General features: G+C 48.9%; 1 protein-coding gene across 3 annotated transcripts; it reads left to right on the plus strand.

Annotated features, from left to right (window-relative positions):
- Nucleotides 1-3,948: 3,948 nt before the first annotated feature.
- Nucleotides 3,949-23,756, plus strand: LOC128335335 (uncharacterized). 3 transcript variants are annotated; one of them, XM_053273372.1, is made up of 12 exons: nt 3,949-4,502; nt 10,588-10,650; nt 11,296-11,440; nt 11,867-12,525; nt 13,133-13,228; nt 14,280-14,369; nt 15,020-15,103; nt 15,527-15,610; nt 16,317-16,427; nt 21,412-22,768; nt 23,142-23,198; nt 23,658-23,756. In XM_053273372.1, exons 4-10 carry the CDS (start codon nt 12,460-12,462, stop codon nt 21,511-21,513), a joined length of 633 nt encoding a protein of 210 aa, XP_053129347.1. In that variant the 5' UTR covers nt 3,949-4,502; nt 10,588-10,650; nt 11,296-11,440; nt 11,867-12,459; the 3' UTR covers nt 21,514-22,768; nt 23,142-23,198; nt 23,658-23,756. The 3 variants fall into 3 exon arrangements, with proteins under 3 accessions (XP_053129347.1, XP_053129346.1, XP_053129349.1); XM_053273371.1 differs by having other exon boundaries at nt 11,296-11,394; XM_053273374.1 differs by lacking the exon at nt 11,296-11,440.
- The last annotated feature ends 438 nt before the right edge of the window (nt 23,757-24,194 follow it).

Here is a 24,194-nt window from a genome sequence, read left to right on the forward strand (position 1 = left end):
TGCAGCGTTGCTATTTGTAGGGATGTGCATGGAACCAGTTGTGTGCATTCCCAGGAGGGCAGGGAGGTTACTTTAAGAGAGGGAGGGTGCCTCCTACCTATCCATCCCTGCCCCACCACTTCCCTCGCCAGCCAGTGTGCTGGTAGGAAAGCAGTGGGGCAGGTATGGGCAAGTAGGAGTTACCCTCCTTGTTCCTTAAAGTAACCCCACCACCATCTGCTCTCTGAACTGTCTCAAACACCAGCATTTCGAACCAGTTCGGCGCTCCAGAAAAGGAACACTGAACCACTTCCGTGCTCATCCCTAGCTACTTGTTCTTCATTGGAGCATCACTGGCTTGAAGCAATTTCTCTGCTGCAGGAAGAGAGGGGAGACCCTGCTGGTCTTCTGATTGGCTGACTACTTGATGAAACTGAGCATACCCCTCCCCTCAGACTGACTGACAGGCTTAAGAAAATTATCAGCATACTCCCATTGAAATTAATGGGACAAACCTACTTCCAGTGGGATTGTTCATGAATAGTCTGGATGTAAGCTGTGACCAGAGTAGTCTGTCTCCTTAACACACTAACATTCATGGGAGAGAGTTGTAGTTCAGTAACAGGGGTTTGCCCACTCCTGTCCTAGATCCATGGATATTGAAACCAGTTAAGAATTCATATTGGCTTCCAAGTATCAAAGAGAGCACGCTTTCTGCCTGCCTGCATTTCTACTGCAACGCTTTTGAGCTGTGGAAAGTCCCTTATCTGTACTTCAAACTATTTCTGTTTTGTTTTTTAAATGGTATTATTACTGGGCCAGCTGGACATGATAGCAATAGTTTTAGGTGTTTAATTGCAGAACTGTGCCAATCATGTTGATGGGGGTGAACAAGCACAAGATTGTAGTGAGGTAAGTTCAAGCACTCAATTCCATTACAGCTTTATTAGGTTAGTCTGGCTGAAAGGTCAGATTAAGCTTCAAAGAATTATAATAGTTGCTGCATGCATTACTCAAAGTAGCCAATGTGATCAGCCCATAATTATCTGTAGAAGAGAAAGCAAAATAAATGTTCTGTACCATTCTTATTAGCCTACTTTCCAGTAGGCTTATGAGATCATCCTTAGGGACATAGGAAGCTGCCATATACTGAGTCAGACCTATTGGTCTATCTAGCTCAGTATTGTCTATCTACACAGATTGGCAGTGGCTTCTGCAAGGTTGCAGGCGGGAATCTCAGCTGTATCTTGGAGATGCTGCCAGGGAGTGAACTTGAAACCTTTTGCTCTTCCCAGAGTGGCTCCATCCCTCCATTCCCCTTCTGTTAGGGGAATCCTGTGTACAGTTGTTGTTGTTTTAAAAATATTTATTTTAAGAAGACAATACATAAACGTGAATAGTAAAACTGATACATAATGACATCCATTAACGATCCTTCCAGATATGTAAATAATTAGATGAATGACTAAAATTATCTTGATTTGTGAACAGAATAAAATCTGACCATATCATTAAAAAAATTAGAATTAGCTTGACCCGCTCAAAGACGAATAATACGGGTCAATATGCCACATAGACTAATACCAAGGTGTCAAAGACATGGTTTTATGCTTCCAGTATTGGGCAATGGATAATCTAGCCGCAGTTAACATAAAAACTATAAAATCCTTAGACAATGCCAAATTAGCTTCCTGTGTACAATTGTGACGGTCTCATTTCCAAGAGGATATTGCAGAGCTGTATCAGGCAATGGCCGGATGATGGCAGTCTAATCCTCCTGTAAATGTATACCCTCCGCCTTCTCATTCCTCTGCATGAAATCACATTCTTGTCGTCTAGTCCCCTCCCCTTGCTCAGTACAGGAAACTGCCCCAGCATCCCTGAGAGATGGGTGCCTCACCTCTGGCTTTCAGCCAACCTCTGGAGATGAAGAACCTACCAGTCCCCATGGCAGACTGTTCCACTGCCCACAGCGCTGAGAGTTAGGATGTTCCTCCTATCTAGCCTAAAACTGCTTCTTGATGAGGGGGGATGTAATAAGTTGCCTTCCCCTCTGACGGGGCCGTGGCTCAGTGGCAGATGGTCTGCTTTGCATTCAGGAGGTCCTAGGTCCAACACCTTGTGGCATCTCCAGGTAGGGGGCTAGGAAAGGCTCCTGCCTGAAACCTTGGAGAAGCTGCTGCCACTACATAACCCAATAGCCTGACTCAGCACAGCAGCAGGCAGCCTCCTGATAATATGTTTTTGTCAGGTGAGCACAGGATAGGGCTGCATCCATTCCAACTTCTGGACCCCCAGGAAATCTCACAATCCATGGTGACACTGCACAGGCCCCTGGCCACGGGCCAGCACTGCAAAAAAGCTGGAGATGCTGAAGAATCCATGGAGGACAGGTCAGGGGCACAGCTACTAGGGGAGAGGGGGCAGGAGGTCTCTCAATAAAGCCCTAAACAGCTTAAGCCCTGGATATTGAGGAGAACGTCTTCTTCACAACGAGCCCCACAGCCTGTTAGGATCGTCTGGAGAGGTTCATCTTTGGTTGCCAACTCGTTTGGCGGCTACTCGGGGACGGGACTCCTCCGTTGCTGCCCCTGGGCTTTGGAATGTGCTCCCTGTTGAAATAAGAGCCTCCCCATCTCTGACAACTTTTTAAAAGGCACTGAAGGCACATTTATACACTCAGGCTTTTAATTAGATGCATGGTTTTATTTATTCATTCATTCGGTTTCTACACCGCCTTTCAAAAATGGCTCAGGGTGGTTTACACAGAGAAATAACAAAAAAATAAGATGGATCCCTGTCCCCAAAGGGCTCACAGCCTAAAAAGAAACATAAGATAGACACCAGCAACAGTCCCTGGAGGTCCTGTGCTGGGGGTGGATAGGGCCAGTTACTCTCCCCCTGCTAAATAAAGAGGATCGCCATATTAAAAGGTGTCTCTGCCAAGTTAGCAAGGGTTTTTAATGATTTTAATGTTTGTTTAAATGATTTTAACTGATTTAGCTTTGATTTTAATTGTTAATTGATTTGGTTTTGTTGTGATGTAAACCGCCCTGAGCCATTTTTGGAAGGGTTATAAATCAAATACATACATACATATATACCAGTTGCAGGGGAGCAACAGCAGGAGAAGGGGGCATGCCCTCACCTCTTGCCTGTGGGCTTCTCAGAAGCATCTGTGGGCCTGATAGGTTGTGGGCCCGATGCAGCTGGAATGCAGTTACTGTTTCTCTAAAATCATTGCCCAGTTGTGGTGGTCGGTTATTTCACTGCCCCTCCTGCTGTGATTTAGCAGCAGTCTGACCTGCAGAAACGGCAGCAGGGCAAACCTTTCTAAGGAGTGTCCAGCAAAGGAAAGCAGTCATCGCACCGGCAGTGTGGAGTAGTGGTACTGCCTGTTCTGCTGCCACCTCCTGCTGCAGGGAAGTGCAGCACTGTGAGGGGTGCAGTGAGAGGGAGACTAACGAGGTTGAAGCCTCCGCAAATGAAAACTCTGCCTCCCCAAGTGAAATTTTCTTTCAGTCCACCAATTCCGGACATTTCCATTACTTAGAACTGCCACTTTTAGAAAGACAGCTTGGACATCCAGAAGGGGCAGAGCAGGGTCAAGACGGAAAAGAAACCAAGAGGGAAGGTGTGAAGGAGCTTCTGTGGCTCACTTGCGGGAATCCCAGGCCAAGCCCAGTGCCCTGCGCAGAGGAGGAAAAGCAGCCAAAAATGGGTAAATTGCCTACCAGGGATGGGGAACCTTGGCACTCCTGCAGATGTTGGCCTTCAATTCCCATAATCCCTAGCTATTGGCCTCTGTGGCTGGGGATTATGGGAGTTGTAGTCCAAAAACAGCTGGAGTGCCAAGGTCCCCCATCCCTGGTCCTAGTCCAGCTACTGCAGCCTCCACAACAGCGATCACTGCTGATGGGTTCAGCGTGTTTGGTGTGTGTGTGTGTGTGCGTGTGTGTGTGCATAGGCCTGTGTGCACCTCTGCTTGCTAAACACCATGAGCACCCCCTACAGTGCACCTATGACAGCAATCAAAGATGGGGAAATGTCAGACATTTTTGGTGCCTGTATCAAATGGCCTTTACTGCTCAACACAGGACAGGAAGAATGACACCCTGGAATTCCGCCCAATGAGAGCCGCTTCAGCTGTAATACGGCCAGATGAAGTGGGAAGATGTGGAAGAAACATAGGCAGAACGGGGGGTGGGGGCAGGCAGGGCACGTGCCCTGGGCGCCACTGAGGGGGGGGCGCCACGCCATTTCCTGCCACCCCCACCCCATTGGCCACCTGCCCAGCCCCAGGGCCCCTCAGCCACTCGCCTCCAGCTCCGGCCTAGGATCGGCAAGGAGGCCTAGGATCGGAGCAGCCTGCAAAAGGCAGAGCAGCTCTTCCCTCCCCGCGTCTCAGCTGATCGGCGGGTGGACGGGGCTTCCAGAGAGGCCTCCCTGAAGCCTGAACTGGGCAGGCCCCAGCAAGCCCGGAAGGAGGCTGGCAGAGCTCCCTGCAGCAGAGCTTTTGCAAGGTAGGCTGTGAATTCCTTTTCGTGGTTACCCCCCTATGTAGGGATCTGCTTGCTATAGGGCTTTGATATGGGTGGTGGGGCGAGACTGAGAAGTCTCTGAATATTTAATTTAAAACAGACTGAAAAATGTGCTGGCTTTAAAAACAAAAACTATCTAAAAAGGCCTATAAGTGGCTTGTTTCATGGCAGAAAATTACAAAAACTTCTGGAACAAATACGTATTTATTCATTCATTCTTTCGTTCATTGATAAATGCACTTATGTTCAGGTTGTTTTGCAACCCAGAAGGTCTGAGTGAGAACTGTGAAGCATGTGTGGTGCTTTTATTTTATTTTATTTTTCTTGTGTGTGAACTGCTCTCCAATAACTTGCAGGGACTTCAGGGTAAATCTGGCCAACATGTGAATGCAGCACCTCCATTCCAGAGGAGATGTGTGTTAAAGGGCTTTAAAAGCCTCATGTGAAAAACCTCCTGGAATCGAACTTGACTGAATTAGTTCAGAATTCTGAGAAAACAAACATAGGCTCACCCTGCATGGTTGAAAGTCTCCTTTGCTAATCTGCAGCAAGGGGGCCATTTTAATAATTAGTGTTGCTAGTGTGTTCTAGGCATTAAAAGTAGCACAAATATATAGTACTCAGTGTATATCACTATATACTGTGAAGTGTGCGTGTGTGTATTCAGTGAAATGTATTTCCAGGCAGCATACTTATTTTGAAATATCAGACTTAAATCCTTGGGGGCCTGGGGTGTGTGGAGGCCCTGGACTTTGAGGGGCTGGGGGCCCATTTTAAAACCTCATCTTGGCCTATTCCAACCTTGCTATGCCCCTGGCGGTCACTACACATGGGTTTCTGCGCAACACCTGCACAGTTCCGCTATTTTTACGTCTTTGCCCAAGTGGCAAAGGGGTTATAGAATCCACCTCGCACGTTATTCTTTATTGTGATTTTTATAGGGAACCCCGTTTAAGACTTTTATCTCCTACTAGTATTTTGAAGCCCGTTATAATAACGGGCGCTAGCCTTTTCCTCTCCCTTTTTTTAAAAAAAGTATTGCCGCCGCCGTTGCCGCCGAAGTCCCTCCCTCCCTCCCAACTTCCGAAACCACCTTACCCCGGCCCGTGACAGTTGAGGAAAGGAAGAGCTCAATTGAAGAGGGAAAGAGGAGCTCGCAAGCAGTGCTCCTCCCTCTACCAAGCCTCTTTCCGAACTGGCGCTTGGGGCGGAAAGGACGCCTCTTGCGTCCTTTCCGCCTAAAGCGCCAGTTCGGGCAGAGCCTTTGTAGAGGGAGGAGCACTGCTTGCGAGCTCCTCTTTCCCTCTTCAATTGAGCTCTTCCTTTCCTCAACTGTCACGGGCCAGGGTAAGGTGGTTTCGGAAGTTGGGAGGGAGGGTGGGACTGCGGCGGCGGCAGCATTTTCGTCTCCCTGGGCCGGTCTGGACCCCCGCCGCCATTCCCCCTCCCGCCACCCACCACGGCCCGCGTCTCCGGCCGGGCCAGCCACCCAGGGCTCCGGCGGGCCCGCCACCCGCCGCGGTCCACGGCTCTGGCCGGGCCCTCCGCTGCCCGGGCCCATTCCTGTCTTCCTGGGGCGGCTCTTTCTGGCCACCCAAGATGTTTGGCGGCTCCTGGCGCTCGGTCCTTTGCCGCCGCTAATGGCCTAGGCGGCGGCTCCGCCGTCGCCTCAGCCAGTATCTCCCTCCTCCACAGTCCCGGCTTCTTCGGGGCGGCCGTTTGTGGCCGCCCAACATGGCCGCCGGGTGCTGGCGGTCGTGTCTCTCTTGGACTGTTCTGAGCATGTGCTCCGCGCATGCTCAGTACAGTTGAGGCACGAACGCACGCTTGGTGTCCGTCCACGGACGGACACCAAGCGTTTTATTAGAGAGGATGTTAGACAATTTGCCTGGCCGGTCTGATGAATTTTATTTAAATTATCTTTTAACTAATGAGGGCACTGATATTATTTCTGTTATGGCCAGGTTTTGTTATATTATTTGTAAAATACGTACTGGTTTATTGTAAATGTTTGCTGGTCAATGACCGAATAAACTTATAACTTCTAACTTCCATGTAGAAAATGTGTCTCTTGTAAATTGACCCTGAATTTTCCATCCATGACTGGGATATCTGAGAGTTAGAGTCAATAATAAAAGAACAGCACACTGCTTGTGACAGGAAGGGGCAAATTACAGTGATTTCTTAGTCTGACAGGGGCTGGTTTTGGCCCTGGCAGATCTTAGCTGTCTGCTCCTGTTGCAAATTCCTCTGTCTAGTGTGGCAAACTAATGTATCCTCCTCCCTCCTGGTGCCAAAGTAAGCACTAGTGTGGTGAATGCACATATACCCCATCTTGAACCAACAGTAATCACAAGACAAAGGCTGGCAGGAATCATTCACTGGTTTATAGACCCCACCACCACCACCTTCTTTTCCCCCTATTTTGCTAGTGGCTATTTGGGCAGGTGATCCTCTAGGACAAAGTCATGTTTTTAAAAAAGAATGAGATGAGACAGAGAAAATGATACTTGGAATCCTCGCATTACTCCTGACTGTTGTTCTAAGTCTTTTACAGAGATGGCTCATGTTTTCAGGTTTTGATCAACAACCATGTCTAGATGGTACAGTGTTCCTTTTAACAAGGATTTCCAGATATTGTTGACTACAAGTCCCATCATTCCTGTTTGGACAGGGGCGCAATTTCAGTGCTTGCCCTAGGCGCAATTTCCCCTAGTTACACCTCTGGGAAGAAATAAGATTAATAGAAGCGCCCCAAACTGGGGCCCGAAAGCAAACAGGGAGATGATCAGAGAAAGACGGGAGATGCAGAGATCAGAGAGGAGCTGGACCCCTTCCAAGGAACAGGGGTCAACACACATCTTGGTAGAGGGGGAGGCATTGACCACCCTGGGGCTTTGCTGCTGGAGGAAGGAAAAGTGGGAAGCACCCTCTTGCTATGGACTGGAGAAAGCACAATCTCTGCCCGCAGTGCTCAGCAAGCCTCCCAAGGTGGTGCAGCGCAGCAAGAGGGGCAAATTCTCCAGCCCTCCAGCTCTTGTTGAGCTACAACTCCCATCCCACCCAGCCACAAGGTATGGTCAGTGCGGGGCCAGATTTCCCCTCCCCAGCACAGTGTCAGGGTAGAAGAGGCAGAGAGGTGCTTGTGATCCGGCTCTCCGAAGCCCAGGAAGCCTGAAGGAGCCCTTGCTTGACTTGGCCCCCCTTGAGATGGGGAGTTGGAAAGTTGAGCGTTGGCCTGCCTGTGTGGTGGGGATCTTTCTCTCCCAGTTTATTCAGTCTGTTGAGAAAGAGAGAGGTGGGGACTTTTCATCCTGAAATGGAGCTCAAAGGCTGACCCACCTTTGCCAGTCCTTTGGCATCAGTAGGGCAGGCGCCTAGTGCAGGGCTCCCAACCCAACACTTTTTAGCAGATAAATCCTTCATGACAGCCTGTCCCCAACCCTCCTGCCAGTGTATCTCTGGCATCACCCTCCTGCATTTCCCATCCAAAGGTGGGACACTCTTTGTCAATTTCACCCAACTCTGTGCCAAGACAAGTTGGATTCTGCACCCATATAGATTACACAAAGTGCCCAATGCCAGGCATTTCTTTTGTGTGATTTCAGTGAAAGCATATGAAGTGCCTAAAAACCATGACAGGTTGCACAAAAGTGAAAGAGGATGGGGCCAAGCCCTCAGGCTCCACAACTGTGTCAAACGCAAACCCCACCTCCCGTGAGAGATGTTGGAGTGGCCACTCATTCTTTCCCACGGCATCTCTTCTTAGGAGACTCCAAGGCTCAGAGGGTACCTTTCCTACCCCAGTTCTAGCACCCCAATCCACAGCCTCTGATGCCAACAGTCAGTGTCTCCTCCCTTCCAATTGTCTCTGCCTGGCTGGCATCAATCCCCCCCTAGAACAGAGCTGGGAGTTCCAGCATCCATGGAAATGGAGAAATGCAAAAGACGCTTCAGAAAACAGTTGGCCAGCTTCAGCTTTTCTGACCAGAAGCTGAGATGGCCTTCTGCCTCAAGGCACTGGCTGTGGCCATTCAAAGGCCCTTCATGTTGGTGTTTAACTATGTGTGCAAAGCTATTTGGGGTTCATCAATGCAGAGGCAGGTAGGAAGGGTCACCTTGTGCCAAGTGGACCCTGGGGATGAAGGGAGGGCAGGAGCTAAAGGACAGTCAGGGAGTGGTCCCTGAGCAAAGGTGTGCTTAGCAGCCTCAGCCCTCCTCTCCATCTTGCTTGCAGGCTCTCCTCTCATCTGCCCCCAGCAAGGAGCTGTTTCACTTCTGCCTCTCTTTCTTCCAGTTTGCTGGGAGAAAAGAGCTTTGCACATCTCTCGCTTTCCTGTTGGGCTTTTGCATCTCTCAGGCTCTCCTTCCCCTATGCATATGCAAAATACAAGTCTTCTCCTGCTGCTGGTCTGGGAGCAGGGCCTGGTATCCACCCCCGCTGCCCGCCCCCTCCTTTCCTGGTGGTGTCAATTTGAGGCCAGGCTTCCAGCCAGAAAGAATGACCAAGGAGAGACACCACTAATGGGGTAAATATGAGGGGGGATTGTAATGGGGCAGCAGGAAGATATGAAAGCAAATGGAAGGAAAAACACTGTCCTCTGTGTTGCCTCTGATCACTCTTTGCTTCTCCATTCTGCTTTCCGGCCTCTTTTTCTGGCTGGCTCTTTCTGCAGCTTCTCCTTCTCAGAAAGGGAAATCAGGGGGTGGAGGTGATGGGTCAAAAGAGGTAGTTGCTGGATCAGACCCAAGATCTAGGAAGTCCAGCCTCCTGTTTCCTACAACGGTGCAACGTTCTTAAGAATTGGAGGTTACATAGGGATCATCGTCCTGACCCAGACATGCATCTACCTAGCGAGGAGGAAGAGAGTCAGCCATGAGCACAGCATTTCCTCCTTTGGATGCCAAGTGGATTGATCTCGAAGAGAAGTCCTCAGGGTCTTGGAAATGGGTGTGGCCAAGGAGTGGGAGGGGCTAATGAAAAATGGGCCAGGTCCAAGAGGGAAGAAGCCAGTTTATAGAGGGAATCTGAGATGGGGTAAGGGGATCCAGGCAAAGCCTTGAGTGGGATGAAAGGGTCTCTTGATCCAGTGAGACTTCACACTCCCATCCAGCTACAACTCCCAGCTCTCTTTGGGGGAGCCATGATCATTCAACTCATCTTAGAAACTAGTTGGTGATGTGGATATAAGCTCAGGGCAAGACCAGGACTACGTCATCAGAGCATAAGAAGAGCCTCGCTGGATCAGGCCTGAGGCCCATCCAGTCCAGCACCCTGTTTCCCGCAGAGGCCCACCAGATGTCTTGGGAAGCTGCCCCCCTCCTGCTGTTGCTCCCCTGCAACTGATGTTGAGAGGGACAGTGGGGAAAAGTCCTTCCTTGGTTCGGTCCTAAATTTCCTGGCAGTCCGTTTCATGGGAGAACCCCTTGTTCTAGTCCTGGGAGAGAGGGAGAGAGATTTCTCTCTGTCCACTCAGCAGGCGGCGTCCATAGGATATTTCACAGCGTGTTCAAGCTGTGGACAGGATACTGAGGTGTGGCCTCTGGCTGTCATCCAGGGATCTGGCTGTGATGCCATCACTATGCTGAGGACCCCCAGGGGATGGGGCCGTAGTTCAGTGCTGGAGCATCTACTTTGCATGCAGAAGCTCCCAGGTTCCATCCCTGTCATCTCCAGCTATGGCTGGGAAAGAAGCTTGGAGAGCGGCCACTGCCAGTCTGTGTTGGCAATACAGAGCTAGATGGACCACTGGTCAGACTCGGTAGAAGGCAGCTGGCTATGTCGCTGTGTCCCCAGCTCTCGCTCTCCTTTCCATCTGATTCCAAGGGCTGGAAGTGAGGCTTGAGCGGAGTGGGGGGCTGGCAGCAGGTCTACAGCTCTCGACCGGAGAGAAGTGCTGATGTCAGTCAAGCCTGTGGGGATGCTACTGGTGGGGATTGGTGCAAGAGAGCTCCTAGGAACCTGGGGCCTTCTGCACGCTCAGCAGCGCTTCTCCCAATGGGAACTGGGATGGTCGAGGCTGAGGTGCCAGGAAATAAGAGCTGTCTTTCTTTCCTTGGTTCATAGGAGCGTATGGAGCCAGACCCCCTGTGGCAGCTGGAGCATCTGGGGGAGCTTGCTCGGAAGGAGGTGAGGAGCATCTTGTATGGCATTGTCCAGCCTAGAGTGGAAGACCACCCAACCCCTTAAGCAAGGGGTTTGGAAAACAATGATGCCCTTCTTTGAGCACCCTTTTCCGTGGGGTTTGGTCAAGACACAACACGGAATACTCGTCGGCTTGGTCTCATCCATGCATTAGCAGAAAGCAACTGCAGTTGAGTTGTATTGCTGGTGCAATTTTGCAAAAGGCAGTTGTGGCCAATGGGGAGGCCACTGGCATAGCTAAAGCAAGGGGGTGGGGGAAAGGCTCCAAGAGGATCCTCTTCCCTGCTGGGTCATTGGCCAGGGTGGAGTTGCAGCAGTCTCAGGGGTCTGGGTGCAGGCAAGAGTGCAAGGAGGAATCCAGACCTCAGACCATAGCTCCAAACAGGGACCCTTGAACCGGACGGGGAGACCAGAGCAGGGTAGACGTTGCTTCAGTAATGTTGACAAGCCCAGTGCAGGATTGGATCTTTGGCTGGCTAGTTAGGGTGGCTGGCTGGTTCCACAGTTTTGGACTTCTGCAACCTCCTTCCACCAGCACTCTGCTGCTGCTCTGGATGGAAAACCACCCTCTGAGCAAACGTGTTTCTGGCCCTCCTGGTACTGAGCCTGTGTTGATCCTTTCTGTTGCAGTTCAAAAAATGTTGATTCATCCAAGGAGTGTTGACCATTCACACTGAGTGTGAATTGCAGATGGAGCAACCTGCCCACCACATGCCAGAATCTGTCCATGTACGTTTGAAGCAAGTCTTACGTTCCCTATCGAAGAGGAATGGGGGTAGGAGCCCTAGGGCTGTGCTGCATTCTTGGGCCATGGAGGGGATGCTAGATCTGTCTGCGCCAGGCGTTTCAGTAAAGCGGGGCTATCTGGGTCTAAGCTGTGGGGACATTGCCTCAGGCAGCTTGGAGGGTGAGCAAGATTCTTGCAGGAAGATCAGGACCTTGGATAGCTCCAGGCAGGGACAACTGAAGCGGAGGGAGACACTGGAGCAATGTAGACGTTGCTTCAGCAATGTTGATAAGCCCACTGCAGGCTCGGATCATTTGCTGACCAGTTAGGGTGGCTGGCTAGTGCAACAGTTTTGCACTTGGGCAGCATCCTTCCGACAGCATTCTGCTGCTGCTCTGGATGTCAGCTGCCCTCTGAGGAAATGCATTTTCAGCCCTCGGGATACCAAAACTGACCTGAACTTTTCTGTTGCAGGTTCAAGAGCCTTGGAATGCCCAAGTTGCATTTCTCCAGGAATATCAGCATTGGCTGAAAGAACCAGCACATCACACGCCAGAATCTGTCCATGTACATTTGATGCAAGTCTTACGTTCCCTATGGAAAAGGAATGGGGGTAGGAGCCCAAGGGGGTGGTTGTGCTGCATCCCTAGACCATGGAGGAGGTTCTAGGTCTGTCCCCCATTCCACTTGTGCAAGGGGCTGTCTGAGCTGGAGGGACATCCTAGCTCCGAGTCAGGGAAAGGACAGTTCCTGGGAAGAGATCTCTGCTCCTCCGCCCTCTCCTCCTCCCCCCACTACTGGGCATTACGACTGTTCCTGGGCACAGAAAGAAGAGCAACAGAAATATGCTATGGACAGAGTCACTGCTGCATCTGGCAGTGTCCATCTAGCATCAGGTGGTCCAAATATCCCACCTCTGCAGAAACCTTTTCACGCTGAGGTACTCCTCACTCTTAGGCCAGCTATAGGGACCATCAGTGCAGTATTCCTGAGAAGTAGCTAAGATTTCAGAGTTGGGTCTGTGTTGTTTTCTGGATTCCTTTTAGAAGTGGACACAGAGTGTGGCCATGGAGGGTTTAAGGGAGCTCCGCAGTTCGACCTGCAGGATCCTGGAAGCGCTGGAAGCCACACAGGTAATGTTGGATCAAAAACTCCATCAATGCAGAGGGAAAGGAATCCGTGGGAGCAGGGGCATAGCAAGGTTGGAGTGGGCCCAGAGACAAGATTTCAAAATGGGTCCCTTGCTGATACACACACACAAACACACTTCACAATATATAGTGCACTCACACTCACATCCCCATTACGAATACGGTGAAGATCTAGTTCACATTAATATAGGTTCTTTTACTCTCTGCTACTGCCGATATCCAAGAAAATCAACCTAATTCATAGGGGGTGCAACACGGGCGGGCGGGGAGTCATGTGAAGTGCCTCTGGGGGTCCCCTTGAGGCACTGGGGCCCCGAGACGACTGTCTCCCCTTGCCTAATGGTAGTCACGCCCCTGTGTGGGAGGCGGGAGCAGACCCTGACAGACGGAGACCTTTAGACATTTCAGGCGGAGCCACTCCTCAGTCTGAGCTCATCCTACCCAGCATATCACCTACCCAGCAAATAACCCAAGTAGGAGAAGTGGGTCTGTGTTCTTTTCTGGCTTGCTTTTAGAAGTGGACATGAAGGTAGGAAATGCAGGTTTGCGTGGGCCACTAATTGGCACGTTGTTAACCTTCTTGCCATAGGAATTCCTTGCAAAAAACCCTACAGCGAGATTCTATGGGCCAGGAAACTTCCATAAGAGAATTATGGAAACCATGAAGGTTACGGAAGCTATGCAGGTGATGTCTGGAAAATGCTAGTAATTATGAACAGAAGATAGGGAGGACCAGCAGAGCTTCACCAGACAGCACACTAAAGAGCTGTTCTCATGGCCATTGACTGGATAGGACAAGCTGCCAGCCAGTCTCCGGAGCTGTGCGGCCTCCCTAGCCCCAGTCATGAAGAAATCAAAAACTAGATCAGAGAAGAGGGAGAGGAACCCGTGGGAGGCGGGCGCCAACTCAGACTGTGTCCTCCTACCTAGCATGTTTATCCAGCATATTACCCAAGTAGGATGAAATGACTGCAGGGTTCTAGAAGGGATCTAGACCTCAGAGGAGCAGTAATCTTGATCCTTTTCCAAGTGGGGGCCAATGGTGTTGAAATGGCATGAGAGCCGTTTCCACCTGTGCTGACCTCTGCATAGTTTTACTCTTTCTCAGTGCTGGGAGGGCCCTTTCAGAGGGATGGAGCCCTCTCTGGAGAGCTCTCTGGGAGGGATTGCACTTCCCAGCACTCTCTGCAGGCCTTCCAAGGTGGTACTTTGGCTCAGGAGGGCTCCTTCTCCCTGAAGGGAGCCCCCACCCTCTGGGCTGCACAGATGGCAGCACTGCACCTTGGGAATGATCATCCCCACATGGTTCAAGGGGGACTGTGCAGGGTATTTGGCTTTGGCTGAAGCTGCACACAGGCCCAATCAACAATTTGACAGGCTTAGGGCTTTAAAGGTGCATAGGGTTGATGGGGCACTGAAGAACACTGTCGCAGGCAGCTCTAAGGGGGAAGAAGATTTTTACAAGAAGATCAGGACCTTGGATAGCCCCGGACAGGGACAGTTGAACTGGGAGGGGACACCAGAGCAGGTTAGTTGTTGCTTAAGCAATGTTGACAAGACTTCTGCAGCCTTAGGTCTCTGGCTGGCTAGTTAGGGTTTCTGGCTAGTGCCATATTTTCACACATGTGCTGCATCCTTCCAGCAGCGCTCTGCTGCTGCTCTGGATGTCAGCCACCACCAGAGAAAATTCATTTTCAGCCCTCTGGATACCAAGCCTGTGCTGAATCTTTCTGTAGCCAAACCAAGAGCCTTGGAGCATGCCAGGACTGGGGACATCTGGCAGAGACGGTGATCCTGGGTCCCTGCCAGTCACAGAAGACATTCAGGTATTGTTTGGGTAACCCGTCCTACTCCTAACAGAAGAGGGGGAAGGACCAGCAGAGCTTCAACCGAGGGCACGCTAGCTACTCTCTTGGCCATCAGCTCTCTGGATCTCGGCGCCCTCCCAAGCCCCAGTCATGTATGGATCAGAAACTAGATCAGAGAAGAGGGAAAGGAACCTGTGGGAGGTGGGGACAGACGCTGACAGGGTCCGGCCACCCAGCACAGCATATGACCCAAGTCGGAGGAAATGCCTCCAGAGTCCGAGAAGGGATCGAGACCTCAGAGCAGTGATCTTGACACTTTTCCAAGCGGGGGCCATGGAGGTTATGGGTGAACTGACACTGAAGGCCACGGAAGGCCACTGCCTGATGCAGCTGAGCAAGATTCTGGCAAGAAGATCAGGACCCAGGATAGCTCCTGGCAAGGACAGATGAACTGGAGGGGGATACTGGAGCAGGGTAGATGTTGCTTCTGTTGACAAGCCCACTGCAGGCTTTGATCTTTTCCTGGCTACTGAGAGTGGCTGGCACAGGCCACAGTTTGGCACTTGTGCAGCGTCCTTCCACCAGCACTCTGGATGTCAGCCACCGCCAGAGAAAATGCATTTTCAGCCCTCCAGGTACTGAGTCTGTGCTTAAACCTTCTGCTGCAGATCCAAGAGGCTTGGCTCACACCAGGACTGGGTGCTTCTTGCAATGTGTTTCAGCCTTGGCCAAAGGAACCATCAGATCGCATGGTGAGACCTTTCTACACATGTTGAATGGAAGTCTTACATTCCCTATGGAAAAGGAATGGGGGTTGGAACGCAAGTGGGGTGGGTGGGCTGAATCCTTGGGCCATGGAGAGGGTGCTAGACCTGTTCCCCCATTCCACTTGTGCAAGGGGTTCCGGTGAAGTGAGGCTCCCTGGGTCTCAGCTGAGTCAGGGATAGGACGGAAGAGATTTCTCCTCCTCCTCCTCTTCCCTTCTTTGACATCACAACTTTGCCAGGGCACTGGAAGAAAAGCAACAGAAGGATGCTACGGAGAGAATCACGGCCACATCTGGCACTGGGCATCTAGCATCCATGGTTCAATTTTGCTTAGAAGTGGATACAAAATGAGGCAATGCAGGTTTGAATGGGGCACTCATTGCCCTGTGGTCAACCTTCTTGCTACAGGGCATTGAAAAAAACTGGCCAGAGGGATGGTGCGGGCTCAGGAGCTTCTCAGCCAGAATCCTCCAAGCCATGAAAGCCGTGCAGGTAATGTATGGAAAACACTCCAATTGCTAACAGAAGAGGGGGGAGGGTCAGAGAAGTTCCCAGCCAGTCTCCGGAGCTGTTTGCCCTCCCAAGCCCCAGTCATGGATGAATCAGAAACTAGATCAGAGGAGAGGGGGAGGAATCCGTGGGAGGTGGGCACTGACTCTTGACACTGTCAGAGGGGGCAGAAGAGTGGGTCAAGTGGTAGTGTCCCAGTGGGTGCCTGCTACCACCCAGATTTCAAAGAAATTGGTGAAAGGGGTGATTTTTAAAAAGAATTTCTGAAGTTTGTGCATCTTTATTTGGCTTTGGCTGAAGCTGCACACAGGCCCAATCAACAGTTGGACAGGGTTAGGGCTTTAAAGGCACATAGGGTTGATGGGGCCTGCCATGGAAGAACACTGCCACAGGCACCTGGGCAAGATGCTGGCAGGATGATCAGGACCTTGCTTAGCTCTGGACGCGGACAATAGAACTGGAAGGGGACACTGGAGCAGGGTAGGTGTTGCTTAAGCAATGTTGGCAAGCTCACTGCAGGCTTAGGTCTCTTGTTGGCTAGTTAGGGTGGCTGGCTAGTGCAATATTTTCACGCGTGTGCTACATCCTTCCAGCAGCATTCTGCTGCTGCTCTGGATTGTCAGCCACTGTCTGAGGAAATGCATTTTTGGCCCTCTGGGTACCAAGCCTGTGCTGAACCTTTTTGTAGCAGGACCAAGAGCTTTGGATCATCCCAGGACCGGGGGCCTCTGACAGTGAATGTGATCCCGGGCCAAAGGAACCATGTGATTCCACACTGCAAGTCAAAGATGCCATTCAGGTAATGTTTGGGAAACCCAGCCACTCCTAACAAAAGAGGGGAAGGACTAGCAGAGCTTTAACAGACACACTAAAGAGCTGTTCTCATGACCATCAGCTGGGTAGGACAAGATCCCAGCCAGTCTCAGGAGCTGGGTGCCCTCCCAAGCCCCAGTCATGTATGAATCAAAAGCTACATCAGAGAAGAGGGAGAGGGACCTGTGGGAGGTGGGTGCCAACTCAGACAGGGTCATCCTACCCAGTACTTTCACCCAGCATATTACCAAAGTAGGGGAAATGCCTTCAGAGTCCCAGGAGGAATCCAGACCTCAAACCAGTGACACACCACCACCCCACCATTTCTTAAGAGATCATTCTTTAAAAACACCAGACACCATTACAATACATTTATGAAAACCATCATTAAAAAGAAAAGCAAGAAGAGGCCCAAGCCGATGACTACAAAACATTCAACATATAATACTCTACAATGTCGTTCTTGGGTTGTCCCCTCCTTACCATAATGTTTATAGTTAAAAAATAATCATAGATCCTGCTTGGTCATAATAAAAGACTGGGATGGAATTACACCTTTTCGAATCTTTAAAGAAAGTTAAAAGTTGGAAATGGTAAGGAGGAAAACCAAGTTGGACTGTATGGCCTAGGAAACATAAATGAAACAGGAGAATGACTTCTTAGTTTCTGCCAAGCCAATGATCTCTTCATTGTTAATACATTCTTCAAACAACCAAAACACGCCTATACAAATGGACTTGACCAGATGGAATACGCAGAAATCAAACTGATTATGTTCTTGGTGCAAGGAGGTGGAAGAGCTCAGTTATAACCACAAAAACGTGGCCGGGGGCCGATTGAGGAACAGATCACTAACTGCTCACGTGCAAGCTCCAAGTCAAGCTAAAGCGGAAAAACAAAACTATCCAGCTTCCATGATATGACCTTGGGGATGTACCCTTTATATAACATTTCAACATATTGTTACTTGGGGGAGCCAGAAGAGAGGTTCAAAAACTGTTCCTCCATTCTTTATATGTTGGTTTCCCCTACATATATTCCCTCACATACCAGATTTCAGTTTTATTCTGTCTTTTTTGGTTTTCAAAGGGATCTTCACAGCTGAGAGCTGAAATGTTTTTCTCTGCATTTTTTGCATTTTTATTACGTCATTATAGATTTTCTTGCTGTGTTTGTAGAGAGGAGAACCAAACACAAAATGATAATAAATAAGTGTGAAGATTTTGCTGCATGATTTGGCGCTGAGCTTTATACTTAGGCGGGCTGTTGTTCTGTTTTGAGGGACCCCTATAAGTACTCTGAGATTCATTAATCATATTTTTATACTATTATAAAAACAATACTATTTATTGTTTTTATATTATTACTTTGGAGTTGAGAACTCATCCTCTTTCTGTTTAGGTATAAAACTAATATAAGTTTTTAATGGATATAATATATTAATAATATTAATTATTAATATGTTTAATGATACTTTTGAGTCAGCAGGTACGGGAGGGGACCTTCGTTATGGAAATGCTCCATGCCTGAGCATTAATCTTAATCTTCATGTATATAGCTTCCTCCTTTTCTGCTGTTACTTTTTGTCAGTTTTGGCTCTCCCCTCTATATCTTGGTTTACTGTAAGGCCTGTAATTTTATTGACGGTAGACTGAGTTTTATGTTAACGTTTCTTATTTCATAATTATATTCATAACTATAATTGTTATCTTGGTATCTTGTATGTAGAGGAGGCTCTTATGATGGACCTGTTCTTCTGTGTAATCATGTATACTCTCAGAGATGTAACCTTTTCTGTTTTTACTTATATTACTAATAAAAGCACCATAAACTCTTTTTAAAAAAGAAAGAAAGAAAAAATGGGACTACAACTAACTGTAAAGAAGACTAAACAAATGACAAAGGGTACAGCAACCAGAATCAGAACTGACAATGAAAACGTTGAAGTGGTAGATAGCTTCTGCCTTTTAGGATCGACCATGAGCAGTAAAGATCCAGCAGTCAAGAAATACGCCACAGACTAGTACTTGGTAGAGATGCAATTAAGGCCTTAGAAGGGATATCTAGATGCTGTGATGTGTCTATACCTACAAAGATTAGAACCATTGTTCGGACAATGGTTTTTCCTGTGTGAAAGCGGAACTTTGAAGAAGTAAGATAAACAAAACATTGACGCTTTTGAACTTTGGTGCTGGAGAAGACTTTTGAGGATACCATGGACAGCCAGGAAAACAAACAAATGGATCATAGAACAAATCAATCCAGAATTTTCACTCGGGGCACAAATGATCAGGCTCAAACTGTCATACGTTGGACACATGATGCGAAGATCCAGCTCCCTTGAGAAGTCCATAATGCTGGGGAAAGTTGAAGGAAAGAGAAGAAGAGGATGACCAGCAGCAAGGTGGATGGACTTGATGACGACAGCAATGAATGCACCACTGAGAGACCTGAAAGGCCAAGCTGAAGACTGATCATCCTGGAGAGAATCTATCTATGTGGTTGCTAAGAGTCGACACTGACTTGATGGCACTTAATCAATCAATCCCTTGTATGTATGTACGTACAGTATGTATGTATGTACATACATTTCTATTCTCCTCTTTCTCCCAAGAGCCCAGAGCAGTGTGTATGGCTGTGTTTCACCCTACAACAACCCTGTGAGGCAGTTTAGGCTGAGAGAGAAGTGACTGGCCCAGGGAAATGCTGGGGAAAGTTGAAGAGAAAAAGAGGATGACCGGCAAGCAAGATGGATGGACTTCACTAAAAAAGCAATGAATGCACCACTGAGAGACTTTAAAGGCCAAGTTGCTCATTCTGGAGAGAATTTATCTATGTGGTCGCTAAGAGTTGACACCAACTTGACGGCACTTAATCAATCAATCAAATCATTATAAGAGCCATTTGCTGCATAGTTCTTCCAGATCCAGATGTCTTGCGTTTGTCTGTAATTATCTCCTGTTGATTTTTGACATTAGGAGCTTTTTAAAAAGAAGAGTTTTGGTTGAAATCATTCCTAATTAGCTGCACTTCATCCAACTTGGTCTGTTTGGCAATTACCTCTTCCTCTTCTTACTCAATCAAGCCTTTAACGGCATCTAGTTTGGGTAGAACTTCTGACATTTTCAAATGTATTTTTTTAACTGTCTGAGCCGTTAATAAGCATAAAGAGGCTGCTAAGTCAGTCTCCATTAAATTTGTTGGGTCTTCCTTTTTGTCCATCCTAACCGACAATAGTTCTAAGGTGGCCTGGGCTTTATCATTGCTAGAGAATGTATCCTCACCGGTTTGACCATTTATATTATTATTTATTATTACTATATTACTATTTATATTATTTATATTATTATTACTACTATTATTACCATTTATACTATTATTACTATTATTATTTAAACCAATCAAGTTCTCTTCAACGAGCTCTGATGAACTCCTCTCGTGTTTTGTCTCCAAATTAATAATATTGCTACTCAGAATGTTTCCCTCTGGGAGTTGATCTTGTATAGCTTCAACATTATTTGATGTTTCAAAAGTTTTCAAGGTACTCACAACCTCCTCAGAGTTTAGATTTGTTTTTTGGCATCTTAGCTTGTTTCTCCCCACAGAGTTCTCAGGGCTATTTCTCCGTTTCCTTTCTTGTTTCCTCCCATCCTTCACGCAAGGTATCACAAATGGGAAAACAATAATCAAAAAACTGCCAGAGAATTCCAAACAAAATCCTAATAAACTGTAATTTTGAGACATAAAAACCAAAAGCAAGGCAAGACATTCTCAGAAGAGGACGTGATACACACTTCCACTCTGATGCCATCTTAAAATGCCATCTGATTTTACCCAACTGATGGGTAAAAGTGCCGGGTAAAATGACACTGTCAGAGTCTGTGCCCACCTCCCACGGATTCCTTTCCCTCTTCTCTGATCTAGTTTTTGATTCATATGTGACTGGGGATTGGGCGAGGGGGTGGGGACGCGGGCATATCGCACAGCTCTTGAGACAGGTTGGGAGTGTCACGCCCTCGATCTCAGATAGCGAGGAAGAAGGGGAAGCTGTCAGCTTTCTATTCACCGCTGGAAGACAATGTTTGTCAACCTTGGTGTCGACAGCTTTCAGCCCAAACCAGATAGAAAGAACTATTCTGAGACAGCTTTCAGCCCAAGCCAGATAGAAAGAACTATTCTGAGCCGTGTCTTGTTTCTGCAGCCCAGTTTGTATTGCGAACTTCCCTGCCGGGTGGCCAGACTGCTGACAGGGAGCATGTCCTACCCAATTGATGGCCATGAGAACAGCTCTTTAGTGTGTTGTCTATTGACCCTTTACATGCTCTGCACAATTCAGCACTCCACAGAGGCTGCGAGTGCTGAACTGGGGTCTTAACACAGGCCTGCAGCAGAATTTCTCCTGCTCCCTGAGGGAAGAGAGGGGAGGGGAGGGAGGAGAGGGGAAATCTGGAAGCTTGAGCTCTACTTAAGGCTACACCATTAAGTCACTGTGCCTGCATATATCTCCCCATTACTTTACTTCCTTCCTTTTATTGACTTAAACTATTTCTATACCGCCCAAAACTTATGTCTCTGGGCAGTTTAAAATTAAAATAATTTAAAACATCAAATCAATTTTCAATTAAAATCATTTAAAAGATTAAAAACATTTGAAACCCAGTATTAAAATTTCAAAACTAAATCTAATTAAGAGCCTGGGTGAATAAATGTGTCTTCAGTGCCTTTTGAAAAGGTGCCAGAGATGGGGAGGCTTATTTCAACAGGCTGCAACGGAGAAGGCCCGTTCTCGAGTAGCCACCAAACGAGTTGGCTGCAGCCATAGGCAAACCTCTCCAGATGATCTAACAGGCAGTGGGGATCATGGCAAAGAAGACATTCTCTTCAATACCCAGGAACTAATATGTTCTCTTCAATACTCAGGGTTTATGGCTTTAACGGTAATAACCAACACCTTGTATTTTTCCCGGCAGCCAGTGCAGTTCTTTCAAAAAAGGAGTAATATGGTCTCTCCGAGATGTCCCAGAGACCAACCTGGCTGCCGCATTCTGGACCAACTGCAGTTTCTGGACTAGGTACACAGGCAGCCCCACATAGAACGCATTGTAGTAATCTAGCCCAGAGATGATCAGCAGTTGTACTACTGTTCTGAGGTCTTTCATCTCAAGAAACGGACGCAGCTGGCGTATCAGCCGAAGCCAGGGGAAAGGGCCATTAGCCTCTCCATTTCATCTTTAAGACAGGTTTTGAAAGTCTGCCACCAACTTGGAAAAGAATATTCACCAATGCATTGACTACCATTGAGGAGACTATTTCAGAGAATTCTTTTATCCCTAACTGCAACCCGCCTGGGAACCAGGGAAGCGCCACGGGAGCCCGAGTCCCTCTCCCGGCGGCATCATCGCTCCCACCTTCTCATAGGCCTTACCGGCTGGCCAGGAAACCACCTGCCCCATCCAGAGGGCTTGATCGGGGCCACAGAGGCTGCGGTGCAGTGAGGAGTTGCTGCGAGAGAAATGCGAAGGGCCTCCACAGCTGCCTCCATCTGGCTGTAGAGGCCAAGAAAGGTTCAAAACCAGAGCGGGCACATCGGATGGCACGGGGGCGGGGCCTCGAAGCCCTTCTTTGGAGGGTGTGTCACACCCAGACATGACAGGGCCAAATAGACCAGCCGCGGTGGAGCCCCTGGTACCAGTTGACCTTCATGGGGATGCCCCCTCCACCCCGCCTTCAGGTGTGCTTTAAACAGAACCACCCACATGGCAGACCTGGTTTCAAGATTGGCAGGATAAGTCTCTCCAACAGTCCAGGTCATCCAAGGGCCAAGGTGTCCAAGACCCAGGAGGGACCCATCATCATCTTCTTCCTCAGGAAGCCAGACTCCCAGAAAATCTAAAAAGAAAAGCAAGGCAAAGAGTATAAGGCATATGCCAGATGCAGGGGGAGAGCAACTGGCCCTATCCATCCCCAACAGCACAGCATCGCTCCAGTGGCAGTTGCTGGGGTCTGTCTTATGTTTCTTTTTGAGACTGTGAGCCCTTTGGGGACAGGGAGCCATTTTATTTATATCTATGTAAACCGCCTGAGGAACCTTTTATTGAAAAGCGGTATATAAATATTCATCGAATTCTTATTCGTAAGTCGTGCCTCACCTTCGGGAGGGCCAGGATGCAGCAGGCGTCCTCCTCACGCCCTTCTTCCTGTCCTGGAATCCAGGGGACTCAGCTGCCCACCAGACCCAGACCAGAAACACCACCGCAGCCCCTGCCTCCAGCGCCAACTCCAGCCCCACCCAGCACTGCAGGCTCCCCCGAGAGCACCGGAGAGGAGGTAAGCAAGCACTGCCCCTCCCGCATGGCCGAGCCCAGACGGGAAGGAGCGCCCCATGTTCCAAGCAAACGTGGCCGGCCAGAGATCCCCCCGCCCCAGGCCAGGAAAGCCCATCGCTCAGTGGTAGACTGGGTGCCTTCTCTGCAGCAGCTCCCAGCTTCCATCCCTGGCAAAGGGCAGAATCCTGTCCAGTCTCTCCCAGGGACCCATGAAGGCCAATGTGCTGTTTGGAGGGCAAGGCAGAGTTGCAGGCCAGGGTGGGAGACAGAAGAGGAGCAGGAAGCTCCCCATCCCAAGATGAGGGCAGAGGCACCTCTTCCAGCCGTAAAGGGGTCGCCTTGTGAGTCATTCGGGCTTGTGTTGTTCTCCGCAGATGGAAAGAGGAAGGCCCAAGAAGAGGTTGTGGTATTCTACTCCCCTGCTGTACAAGGTGAGGAGATCTCATCACCCCCACAGAGAGGCCTGCACTTCAGAAAGGGCAGAGCCCCCATTGGTGCCACGCATGGCTGAGAAGCTCTTCTCTGCTTCCTGCCTTGTCCAAAGAGGGGCGGCCAGAGGCCTTGAGGTGGTGCCGGAGGGAAAGGGCCAGAGACTGCCTTGCCCCACAATCCTGGTGGCTTTGCTGCTTCCAGAGGAGGGCCACGTAGAGGCTTTGAATCCCTGCAGTCAAGGCTGGGTGTATTCCACGTCTCTCACGTGCTCACTGCATACAGCCTGGGAATCTAGCATGCATTGGGCTTTCTGCATCTCAGCAGAAAGAATGGAACATGAAGGTCCAAAGCTACCTTTGTCGCTTGAGACCCTTAAGCAGTTCAAGCTGATTTTCTAATTCCTGTCCCAAAACTGGACCCGGATGGTAATTAAGAGCCACTTACGGTTCCTTTCCCAGATGAGGTTCCTGGACCATCCAAATCTGCGTATCCTGTCAACCTGAAGAAAAGTGTAATTAGTACATTTTATTTATTTTAAATAAAATTTATCTTTATTTAGTTCATTAACTTAATTTATACCTATGTCAACCGCTTTGAGAACTTGTGTTGAGAAGCAGTATATAAAGCTTCATCAGCTTTGTAGAATTACCACACGCAAAATAGAAGCCATTATTTAAAACTATATGGAAGGGAGAGGGAGAAGAGAGCTGGAAAATGGCCCATTATGGCTAGGAAGAGACCGTTTTCTCTACCTATGGAGTCTGGCAAGATCTTACAGTCAGAACCAATATCACCCCAGCGAATCAGTGTAGTTTTGGAAACTCTCTACATGACTTTCTTTCTTTGAGGTCCTCCGACTGGGTCCCCGTATGCTGTTGGACTACAACTCCCATCATCACCCCTGAAGGCCACTGTGGCAGGGGATGATGGAAGTTGAATTCAAATGACCTCTGGCAACCCAGGCTGGAGAACTACTGCTGACAAGTATTCAAATA

This window comes from Hemicordylus capensis, chromosome 11 (genome assembly GCF_027244095.1).
Source record: "Hemicordylus capensis ecotype Gifberg chromosome 11, rHemCap1.1.pri, whole genome shotgun sequence".
Taxonomy (NCBI): domain Eukaryota; kingdom Metazoa; phylum Chordata; class Lepidosauria; order Squamata; family Cordylidae; genus Hemicordylus; species Hemicordylus capensis.

Excerpts from the sequence above, each read along its gene's own strand:
- LOC128335335 (XM_053273372.1), top strand. The coding sequence starts at position 12,460 with ATGGAGGGTTTAAGGGAGCTCCGCAGTTCGACCTGCAGGATCCTGGAA. Across the intron at positions 14,370-15,019 it reads CAGTCACAGAAGACATTCAG|ATCCAAGAGGCTTGGCTCAC; the intron begins GTATTGTTTGGG and ends CTTCTGCTGCAG. Across the intron at positions 15,104-15,526 it reads AGGAACCATCAGATCGCATG|GGCATTGAAAAAAACTGGCC; the intron begins GTGAGACCTTTC and ends TTCTTGCTACAG.